Below are 11,289 nucleotides of genomic sequence, written 5' to 3' on the forward strand. Positions count from 1 at the left end.
AAGAAAGAAAGAGAGAGAGAGAGAGAGAGAAAGAAAGAAAGAAAGAAAAGAAAGAAAGAGAGAGAGAGAGAGAGAGAAAGAAAGAAAGAAAGAAAGAAAGAAAGGAAGGAAGGAAGGGAGGGAAGAAAAGAAACAACAACAACAACAACAACAACAACAGGCAAAGAAAGGAGTCACTATTCTGGCTAGGGTGATTGTGGTTACTTCTTTGTAATCATAATCTCTGCAATGGAGGTAAGGAGGAGGATGTCTGGAATACAAGAGATCCCTTAGGGTGTCTCTTATTATTACCATGTCCTGTGATTGAAGCCAGTGGAAACATCCCAACTGGGACAGGAATGCATGGCCCAGACCCTTCCAGAATGAAGGTTTAGGTCACCCCACCAAGTAAAGAGCCACCATTGATTGAGGTGTTTGCTGAAACAAGCGGTTTACACCTCTTTTAGGTTGTAAAAGAAGGAAGCTATAAATAGCAGCTATGACCATGTGACCAGTTACAGGTATGGAAATGAGGAATGTCATTGTTATGGGTATTTCTTCATTATGTTGTTATAACTGTGTGTGTGTGTGTGTGTGTGCACATGTGCGGCAAATATTTTTGTTTTCTTCCGTCTCTTATCCCATTGTCATATAACAGGGGACGTATTAACCTTACATCACAATATTTAAGTATTGCTAACTTTATATCATACTATTTAGGTTATAGGATGTCAAGGAACATGCCTCAAGGATTTTGCAATCAGTTTTGGGAAGAGAGTTTGTGTAATTTCAGGCATACACAGGACAGTTGCCTCACGTTAGGTGGAGGTATGACCTTGTTTTAACATTAAGTATAGTTTAAGGAGATGTTTATGTCTGCCAAATTAACAAGTGGTGGACTGCAATGGTTAGTTTTATGAGTCAACTTAGCTAGGTTATCATACCCAGTTGCTTGGTCAAACACTAATGTAGATGTTGCTGTGAAAGTGTTTTTTTAGATCTGATTACCATTTAAATCAGTAGGTTTTGGCTGGGCGCAGTAGCTCATGCCTGTAATCTCAGTATTTTGGGAGGCTGAGGTGAGTGCATCACTTGAGGCCAGGAGTTAGATAATATGGTGAAACCCTTTCTCTATTAAAAATACAAAAATTAGCCGCTTAATCTGTTAACTAAAACACAAAAATTAGCTGCTCTTTGAAAAATACAAAAATTAGCGTGGTGGTGTATACCTGTGATCCCAGCTATTTGGGAGGCTGAGGCAGGAGAATTGCTTGAAACCAGAAGGCAAAGGTTGCAATGAGCTGATACCGCACCACTGCACTCTGGCCTGGGTGACAGAGCGAGACTCTGTTGCAAAAAATAAAATAAATCAATACATTTTGAGTAAAGCAGATTACTCATCATAATGTGTGTGGGCCTCATCCAATCAGTTGAAGGCCTGAAGAGGAAAAACTGAGACTGAGGTCCCTGGAAGAGAAAGGAATTCTACCTGTAGACCACCTTCAGACGAAAGACTATAATATCAACTGCTGACAGAATTCCCATGCTGCCAGCCAGCCTTGCAAATTTTAGACCAGCCATCCCCACAATCACATCAGCTGATTTCTTAAAGCTTTCTTTTTATCACTATCGATCTAGGGACATTTTATTGGTTCTGTGTCTTGGGGGAAACCGTGAGTAATACAAATACATGTTGGAAAATATGAATCATTTAAAGGAGAATTGTTAAGTAAAATTGTGATGTAGGTGGCAGCAGATATGGCAGGCATCCATTTGTGTGTGCCACAAGGGCGTGGACTGTCCTGCTCATGGTTTTCTGTATCCAGTGCTGATCACAATTTCATGGGGAGACTGAAGACTCTCTGGACCACAGTTAACATGCTCAGGTAGTTGATGAGGAATGCAGAGGTCACATAGCTGGGAACAGCAGGCCTGGCTTATTGGTCTGGAGGTAGAAAAACGTCCCTATGCTATGAATAAAGATAATAAAATTATAGCTAGGTTGTGCATAGTGGCTCATGTCTGTAATCCCAGCACTTTGGGAGCCCGAGGCTAGCGGATCACTTGAGCCCAGAAGTTCAAGACCAGCCTGGCCAACATGATGAAACCCCATTGCTACTAAAAATATAAAAATTAGCCAGGCGGGGTGGCATGTGCCTGTAGTCACAGCTACTCAACAGGATGAGATGGGAGGATCACCTGAGTCCAGGAGGTGCAGGTTGCAGTGAGCTGAGATCACCCCACTACACTCCAGCCAGGGTGACAGGGTAAGACTTTGTCTAAATAAAATAAAATAAAATAAAATAACAAAATAAAATAAAATCATAGCTAATATTGTAGTCTGCTTGATACATGGCAAGTGCCATTCTAAGTTCTTTGCATGTATTAAGTCATTTGCTGTCACCAGCCAGACCCTATTATTCAGCCTATCTTACAGTGGAGGAGACTGAGCCACAGAGAGGTTGTGTCACTCAGATATAAGTGACAGAGCTAGGTTTTGCATCCATGCATGCTGACTGCATCATAATGCCCTCAACCACCACCCTGTGTCACCATGTTCTGTGAAAAACAAGGACACTGAAAATCTGGTAGTGAGGCAGCAGTAGAAGGAGCGCTGAGCTGGCAGTCATGCCCTCTGCATAGCTCTGTGACCTCTCTTGGCCTCAGTATACCACCTCTCAAGCCAGGGACACAGTTGGGCTAACTGACCAAGGGCTGACCCAGCTCTGAACTCTGAGAGGCAGGGCTTAGAGCCCGGTGACATCATGATCTGCCAACTGTAGCCAAGATGAGAGGCCAGCTATAGTGAAAGTTCCGGCCTCTGACTTCTAAGCCGTGTGACCTTGGGCAGGTTGCTTAACCACTCTGGAAGATGACATAATCAGTTTCGTCCCTGCACGTTCACTCTTTCACTGGCTCATGGGGTGTTCAAATGATAGGAAAAATGAGAATGGTTCTTACATTTGTTCAAATGCTGTGGCAGCATCTTAATCCCAGAGGGCTTTGTGCAGGAAGTCATCCACCCTCCCCCGGGTACACAGTCAGGAAAACTTCATTCCACTCCCCAGCCTCCAACCTAGACTAATTCTTCCCAGACCCATTTTTCCCCAAGAGCTTATCAAGAGAGATTCTGTTTCCAACAAAGTCCATGTAAACAGAGTGATCCTAATGGTTATTAAACCCTAGCCAGGAGCCAGGCCAAGATCTCACTTAATCCATAAATAGGGATACCATCTTTTTTCTACAGATGAGGAAATTGAGGCTCAGAGAGGTTGAGTGACTCGCCCAGGCCACACAGCCAGTAAGTGGTAAAGTGGGCTGTGAACTAGGACTGCCTGACATGAAAACCCATGCCCTTGGCACAGGCTGCCTTCTAAAACTCCTCTATAAGGAGCACCTTCAGGCAAGTGTGCTCCTGATTCCTGGGCCAAGGGACTCATCGTCCTCTTTGACTGAACTTCAAATAACATTCCCTCCACATAGCCAGGGGCCTAACCGTTGGCTTTAATTACAAGTCACTCAGAGCTTCACTCCTTTCTAATGAGCGGCACCACACCCTCTAAACTGCTGAATGCCATCACCCCTGCGTGGGCAGACAGGAAGAACTTCATCTGCAACCCGTGATCACACACTGCATCTTGCTGGGAACATGCTGGGCATTTCCCTCCACATCCCCAGCCACTTTGCTGGTTTAAGTAGCCAACGGCTGAAATTTGAGAGAAGTAATTTCAGCCTGACCTTGGGAGGAACTTACAAAGATTCAGAACCAAGGCAAAACGGGGAGCTCTCAGGGGTCTGAAAGTCTCCTGTCAGTGACACTGGGCAGGACAAGCCTGATGGTTCCTTGTGGGGATGTCTGGATCAGTGCTGCTCAGGGTGTGCCAGCCACACACTGGGGCTAGTCTGAGAACTGTTACCAGGATGCAACACACAACTTTGGACAAATGTGTAGTGTTGATCATTCTTTTATTTTTCCTATGATAATTTGTTCTCTATATATTTGTTGAACATTTCCTGTTGAATCTAAAAAACGGTCTTTGTATTTTGTGTCCTTTAAGCGTTCATTTTCTTATTAACTCATTATTTTACCAGAGTTTAGGTCTGTGACTAATGGAAAACAAAACTGGTCATTCACCACAGGGAGTTTGGGAAACCGCATGTCAGATTCTAGCCACTGGGGAGCTGGATTTCACCCTCTGTAGTCACTTTCAAGTCTAAAATCCCACGAAGAACTGAAGTTGGGCAGGGAAATCAGAAAGTGAAAATGAGGAATGGAGAAGTTTCTGTGCCATATTTGACATGAAACTGAAAGTGATCACGTATGTGCCCCTCCTGCCCCCATACGATCTGGCACAACGCCATTCAGTTTTACAGAAGATGAAGCTCAGTGCGGTAGCCTGGCTTGCTAGAATGCACTCTTTCTTAGCGGCTCACATTTCCATCCACAGCCCAGGTAGAGCCCTCTCAGTTCCATCGCTCAACCCAGTCCATTATTTTTAAGGCATATAAAGGAAACCAGAGGCAGAATCACGTCAAAGCTGTTTTATTATCATTCATATTATTTCATAGAAAAAGGAATGCAGCAAACGATCAGGGTCAGGGTTGTACATAAAAAAATTCAGGTTTGTAGAGGTCGCATTATTTACATCTGGGAGCAGGGCTGTCCCAGCATCAGGCGCAGCAGTTGCACTTGTCCGACGCCCCTTTGCAGATGCAGCCCTGGGCACACTTGGCACAGCCCACAGGGCAGCAGGAGCAGCAGCCTGGAGGCAGAGAGGAGGCGGCAGAGATGAGTACTAGGGACACAGGGAATAAGGATTCCTGCTTTCCCTGATAAGGATCACTGAGGAGGCAACAACTTCCGCGTAATGGGGCATCCCCAGACTGCTTTCATTCCCCTGAGGATGGTGGAGAGGGGACAGGCTGGGAGGACAGTGAGGGGTTAGAGGAAAGAGAGAATCCCACTTACTTTTCTTGCAGGAGGTGCATTTGCACTCTTTGCACTTGCAGGAGCCGGCGCAGGTGCAGGAGTCACCTGCAAGGAGAAAAGACAGAGGTGATAACGGTCCCTGGATACCTGAACGTGGGACGGCGTGCTAAGAGCCCGGGGCAGAGTTCCTCTGTCCACAACCGATTCCTGGGAACTTGAGCAAGCCATTAACTCAGATCTCCTTAACGGTAAAAAAAGGGTTCCGAATAACCTAGAATGGATTGAAAGATACCCCAAAACGCTTTGGGAAGGAGCAACTCCTGTCCTGAAATTGAGTGATCAGAGAAAGAAAGAGGGGTCAGAAATTGCTTCTCTAGCGCTACAGTCTACACTTGGCATCCCCAGCCCCTTACCGGCGACGCAGGAGCAGTTGGGATCCATGGAGAGTTGAAGAGGCGGCTGGAGTCGGGACAGGTTGCACGCGGGCTCGCTGGGACTTGGAGGAGGCGTGGTGGAGCGGAGCGCTGCGAGCAGTGTTTATAGCTGAAAAGAGCCGGAACGAGTGCAAAAGCCCCGCCCCGGCCGGGCGCTGCCTGCACACGCCCCGCGCTGAGTCACTCGTGGCTCCCGGCTAAACACCCGGCTGCGCGCACCGTGCCGGGCGCACCCGGCCTGCACACGGACCGCGGGAGGTCAGTTCCCTGAAGCCCGCCCACGTGCGCCGCGGGGACGCCTCGGGGCGGAGGGACCTGGGTGCAGCGGCAGGACACGGTGTACCGGGAGGACACGGTGTAGCGGGATGACACGGTGTACCGGGAGGACACGGTGTACCGGGTGCCCACGCCGTGCGCCCCCGCCGTCTGCACAGCTTCCCTCCCTCCTGTCGTGTACTCAAACCTGAGCCGTTAGCGCGCGGGTGAAAGCGGGACTTGGGAATGCTGCTTGCGTGGAAAACTGGTTGGAAGTGCAGACAGGTTACAACTCTGCGGCAGTCAAGGCTTAATAATTGTGCAGCATCACAGTAAACCCGTGGAGTTGTTACTGATGACGTATCCGTTGCATGTTGAGTACTTGAGCGTGCAACAGGGACCGTAGGAAGTGTGTTGTGTGTGAGATATCACTTCATTCTGTAACAACCCATAAGATAAGGACTCTCCCGTATTCTCATCGTAGAGAGGAGAAACCGCAGGTCCAGAGAAGTTACTTGTCCAGGGTCACACAGCTAGTGAGTGGCAGAGCAGGGTGAATGCGACCAGGCCCCAGCAGATGCTGACGGTCCTCTAACATAGAGACACCAAGGAGGGAGAATAAGGACAAGAAGCCACAAGCTTGGTCCTCAGGAAGCTCAGGGGCTGGGGGAACAGAGAGGAGGAGACCCCATCCAGCCTGGGAGGAGGTGGGCCATTGCCTTGGGCCTGAGGGTAAGAAGGTGTTTGCCAGGCAGGGAGGGGGAAGGATTTGTGTTCTGGCCTGGGAAGGGAAGAACTAGCGGGAACACTGGAATCGCCCTGAGACATTTGGAAGGGAAAACCCCCACAAGAATGTTCTTCCCCTGTGGAGGCTGAGGGGAAGAGCCCAGGTGGCATCCAGATTCCTGTCTGGAGAGGCACATCCTGCCTCCCTGTCTGCACGTGTCTGGCGCTGTGTAAGGGTCTTAGATCATCAACCCCGGAAAGCCCGAAGTGTGTCATGTTAGGAGTCAGGAAGCGGTTACTGGAAGCTTCCTGGCAGGCTTAGGAAATGCTGATTGCCGCAGTGGCAGTTTAGTGAGGTGGTGGGGCGGGGGCGGGGAGGACAGTCTGTCCTTGCAACCCTTACTGTAAGTTCCTGTGGAAACGTCTTCCTAGCTCAGCTGAATCTCACTTCCTCTGGGGACCCTGTCCTGGCCCCCATGACTGTGGCTGCCCGTGGAGGTGCTGGTAAACATCCTGTTCGTTCCCCTCCTGGCGCTTTCCACGCCTGTGGTATGTATAAATTGTGGGGACTCTTGGATTGGTGTCTCTGCCCCTCCTCACCAACCCCTGACCACTGGAAACGCCAAGGGCAGTCATCGCCTGCCTCTGGAATTGTGTCTTCAGCTTCCAACACAGGGCCAAGTTTGCAGTAGATGCTTAATAAATATTTGTCAAATGAATTCATGAGGGTAATGGCCTGGATTGTTCTTCCCTTCCCAGCCCCCACCTTGTATGAAGGCCGACTACAAAACGAAAATAAACACCTCTGCACCACCCTGGGACCTGTGTGCTCACTCAAGTAAAAACACCGCACAGGGCAGGAGGGGTGAGCTCTCAGATGTACTAAATTTCAGTGGTCACTCGGCCATTCACTTGCTCAGTGACCTTGGGGCGATTACATGCCTGGACTCTTCTGATCCCTGGTTTACTCATCTGTCAGTTGACTGGGTTGTACTAGAATTTGTATCCAAACATACTCTGATTTTAGAGCCAAGATCTTTTGAAATCTCATGACGTCTGGCAGCTCTGTGGATTGAGAGCTCTCTGGGCAGTGGGCCGATTTTGTTGTTATTTATGTATGCACAGTATTACATACCAAATCCCTGGTTGCTAATAACTCAGATGGTCACCTATCCACTCAAGGCAAACGATCCAACTCTGTGAAGAAACAGAAGAGCTTATTTTACCCTCAAAAGCATCGGTTCTAGCCCTGGGTTTGTGCCAGCCATGCTGGCGGTAAAACTTGCTTGTGGGCCTGAGCTGTCTCCTTTGAATCACTTTGATTCTGTGAGGGGAGGGAGGGATAGTGACTCAGGGAAGGTGGAGCAGGCCACAGGCCTAGTCTGTTCTTCTCCATGCCCCCAGAAGCCGCAGTGTGCTTGGGACAGAGGTGGAGAGGGAGGACCCACCTGCACGTTTGCATCCCTGACTTGGCAGGGGATGAGGGAGTGAAACCAAGCAATATTGGATGAGGAAAAACATCCCCCCGAATATCTGGTGTGAGTCATCAGTGTGAGGTGATGCTGCGGCCCTGGGCTGCATTAAGAGAGGTATGCCATGTAGAGTGAGAGAGGTTATGTTTTTCATTCACCTTTTAGGTGCAGGGGTGAATACATATAGGTCTGCTGCCCAGCCATCCACTCGTCCTTCCGCTGTGATGATATCCTTGGTTTTCCTTTGAAGAATCACCCCTCCTTATTCCCAGTCCATATGATTTTGATGGAGTATGTCCCATCCGTGAGCTCCTAGGCCATTCTGCCTACCTGGCCACAGTAATTGGCTCTGATTGGGCCACACAGCCACGAACCAAAAAGAATCAGTGAGATTTTTGCTGGGAATGCTGGGAGAATGGCAGATGGTCTTTCCATCTGGACTTGAACCTGAGAGGAAGTGAAGTTGAGTGAGTTTCTAAAGCTTTTTGGTTCTGTGAGAAGAGCCCAAAAATAAAATAATCACAAAGGAAATGGAGCCTGACAATATCTTGGAACACCTGGATCCAGCCATGCCTGAAGCCATTATGAGCCAATCATTTCCTTTTTTGCTTAAATTATTCCAGATAGAGTCCTCACTGGCATAGTTGGGTAGAATCCCCCTCTGCCCTGAGGGCCGTGTTCATTGTTGGGCTTCCATTGTCCAGAAGACAGCTGATCACAGGGGTCCTAAGGCCCAAAACCCTATCATGTGAGCATCAGCTGAGAGAGAGAGGCAGGTTCGATCTGGAAGGGAACAGTTACCTTCAAATATTTGGCAGTGGTTGCCCCAGTTATCTGTAGCTGTGCAACCAATTACCCACAATTTAGCAGCTTAAAACAACGACCATTTTATTTTCTTTCCTGAATTTGTGGGTCAGGAGTTGGAGCAGTGCTCACTTGGGTGATTCTTTTGTTTTATGTGTCATTAGCTGAGGTCACTCGGTGCTGTTCGGCTGGTGGATGGGCTGGTCTGGAGAATCTAAGCTGGCTTCAGTCACACATCTGGCACTTTGGCAGTGATGGCTGGAGGCTGGGCACAGCTGGAACTGTTGACCAGAGCGCCACATGTGGCTTCTTCAGCATGGTGGCCTCAGGGCAATTAGACTCAGGTCATATAGGTGAGAGTTTCAAGAGACGGGAGTGGTAGCTGCAAGTCTCTTAAACCCTGGACCCTGAAACTAGTACAGGTCACTTGCACCACACTCTATTGGTCAAGCAGTGAGAGGAGCTGCCAGATTCAAGAGGAGGGGAACAAGACCCCCTGTCTTGAAGGGAGGAGTCAACAAATTTCAGGCGTGTCTAATCTGCCATAATAGTCATGGGGAATAATATTGAGCCCCTGCTGTGAGTCAAGACTTGGGCTAAGAACACTACGAGTTTATCTTAAAGCCTAACACAGTCCTATAAGGCAGGTGCTGTTGTCTCCATTTTACAGATGATGCGCTCAAGAGTTACAGGATCTGTTCAGGGTAACATAGCTTGTAAGTGGCAGAGCTGGGATTTGAACCCATACTTACATGTTTATGCCATGCTGAAAAGAGGAAATTAGGCTTGCTTTCTGTGGTCCTAAGGGCAGAATCAGGACAATCGCAGTCGGTGGGGAGGGGGTAAGGTTACAGGAATAAAGGTTGTGTTCCAGGTAGCAGGGTCTTTCCCCTCCTCTTCTCTCTCCTCCCATCTCTTTTACTTTCTTTTCTTCTTTAAAGACAGGGTCTCAGCTCTGTTGCCAGGCTGGAGTACAGCAGTGTGATCATGGCTCACTACAGCCTTAACCTCCTGGGCTTAAGAGATCCTCCCACTTCAACCCTCCTGAGTAGCTGAGACTATAGGTGTGTGCCACCACACTTGGCTAATTTTTGTTTTTGTTTTTGTTTTTTTTTTGGTAGAGATGGGGTCTCACTATGTTGCCCAGGCTGGCCTTGAACTCCTGGACTCAAGCAACTCTCCTGCTTCAGCCTTCCAAAGTGTTGGAATTACAGGTGTGAGCCACTGCACCCAGCCAGAAAGGCCTTTCTTGCAATTAGAGCTGATTATGAGTGGAAGGGACCCCTTGGGGGATAGTTCCCTGTTACTACAGCAGAGGCCAGCAGATCCCAGCATTAAATAGGGGGATAGGAAGAGGGTTGTTTCCTTCTTCCCCGGGAGATTCTGTGACTCAGTGGCCCCCATCACAGGTACCATCTATCCGCTCTTAGTTCTTCCTCCTTCTGCGGATGCTGCCTTCATTTTGGAGGTGTATTAGTTATCTTGCTGCATTACAAATTACTTAGCAGCTCGAGACAACACACATGAACTATCTCATAGTTTCTGTGGGCAGGAATCAGACAGGCTTAGCTAGGCCCTGTGGCTCAGGATGTCTTATAGATAGCCATCAAGGTGACAGCCAGGGCTGCAGTCAGCTCAAGTGTCAGCAGGGACAGGATCTGCTTCCAAGCTCCCTCATGTGGTTGTGGACAGAATTTGGTTCCTTGTGGGCTATGGTACTGTGGCTTCCCTCCTTGTGACGTGGGTCCCTCCACAGCATCTCACCACAGGACAGCCAGCCAGTGAGAGGGCCAGAGTGCGAACAAGGGTGGGAGCAAGAAAGAAGTCTTAGTGTTTTATTTTTTAAATATTTATTTATTTATTTATTTGAGACAGAGTTTTGCTCTTGTTGCCGAGGCTGGAGTGCAATGGCATGATCTAGACTCACTGCAGCCTCCGCCTCCCAGGTTCAAGCAATTCTCCTGCCTCAGCCTCCTAAGTAGCTGGGATTTCAGGCGTGCGCCACGACGCCCAGCTAATTTTCTCTTGTCATCGTCTTTTATTCATTCATTCTTAGTGAAAGATGATACTAACTTTATTCAAGAGGCATCCAAGGCATGGGATCTCAATCACATGGCCTCCAAATAGTGATATGATAGTGGCCCAGGGCAGGATACAGTCCCCTTCTCTCCCCTGCCATATGGGGCGGGGATGAACAGGAAACTTTTCATTTTAAAACAGCAGAAAAATTAGGCCGGGCACGATGGCTCACGCCTATAATCCCAACACTCTGAGAGGCTGAGGCGGAAGGATCGCTTGAGGTCAGGAGTTTGAGACTAGCCTGAGCAACATAGTGAAACCCCCGTCTCTACAAAAGGTTTTAAAAAGTAGCCAGATGTGGTGGTACTCACTGCTAGTCCCAACTACTTGGGCAGCTGAGGTGGGAAAGTTGCTTGAGCCCAGGAGGTTGAGGCTGCAGTAAGTTGTGATCGTGCCACTGCCTGGGTAGGGAGGGCAAGATTCCATCTCTATTTTTAAAAAATTAAAATAAATAAATAGGCCAGGCGCAGTGGCTCATGCCTTAATCCCAGCACTTTGGGAGGCCGAGGTGGGTGGATCACCTGAGGTCAGGAGTTCGAGACCAGCCTGGCCAACATGATGAAACCCCATCTCTACTAAAAATACAAAAATTAGCCGAACCTGGTGGTGG

General features: G+C 48.5%; 1 protein-coding gene across 1 annotated transcript; it reads right to left on the reverse strand.

Annotated features, from left to right (window-relative positions):
* Positions 1–4,506: 4,506 nt before the first annotated feature.
* On the reverse strand, positions 4,507–5,581 carry LOC105533410 (metallothionein-2). The gene is made up of 3 exons (XM_011971876.1): positions 5,323–5,581; positions 4,949–5,014; positions 4,507–4,742 (listed from the first exon to the last, which is right to left on the reverse strand). Exons 1-3 carry the CDS (start codon positions 5,348–5,350, stop codon positions 4,651–4,653), a joined length of 186 nt encoding a protein of 61 aa, XP_011827266.1. The 5' UTR covers positions 5,351–5,581; the 3' UTR covers positions 4,507–4,650.
* Between the last annotated feature and the right edge of the window lie 5,708 nt (positions 5,582–11,289).

The sequence above is a fragment of the Mandrillus leucophaeus genome, unplaced genomic scaffold, assembly GCF_000951045.1.
Source record: "Mandrillus leucophaeus isolate KB7577 unplaced genomic scaffold, Mleu.le_1.0 Scaffold125, whole genome shotgun sequence".
In the NCBI taxonomy this organism is placed as follows: domain Eukaryota; kingdom Metazoa; phylum Chordata; class Mammalia; order Primates; family Cercopithecidae; genus Mandrillus; species Mandrillus leucophaeus.

What these genes read in the sequence shown, in the direction of transcription:
- LOC105533410 (XM_011971876.1), bottom strand. Translation starts at nt 5,350, where the DNA reads ATGGATCCCAACTGCTCCTGCGTCGCCG. An exon ending in CAACTGCTCCTGCGTCGCCG is followed by an intron (nt 5,015 to 5,322) that starts GTAAGGGGCTGG and finishes TTCTCCTTGCAG; the next exon opens with GTGACTCCTGCACCTGCGCC. An exon ending in ATGCACCTCCTGCAAGAAAA is followed by an intron (nt 4,743 to 4,948) that starts GTAAGTGGGATT and finishes CTCTGCCTCCAG; the next exon opens with GCTGCTGCTCCTGCTGCCCT.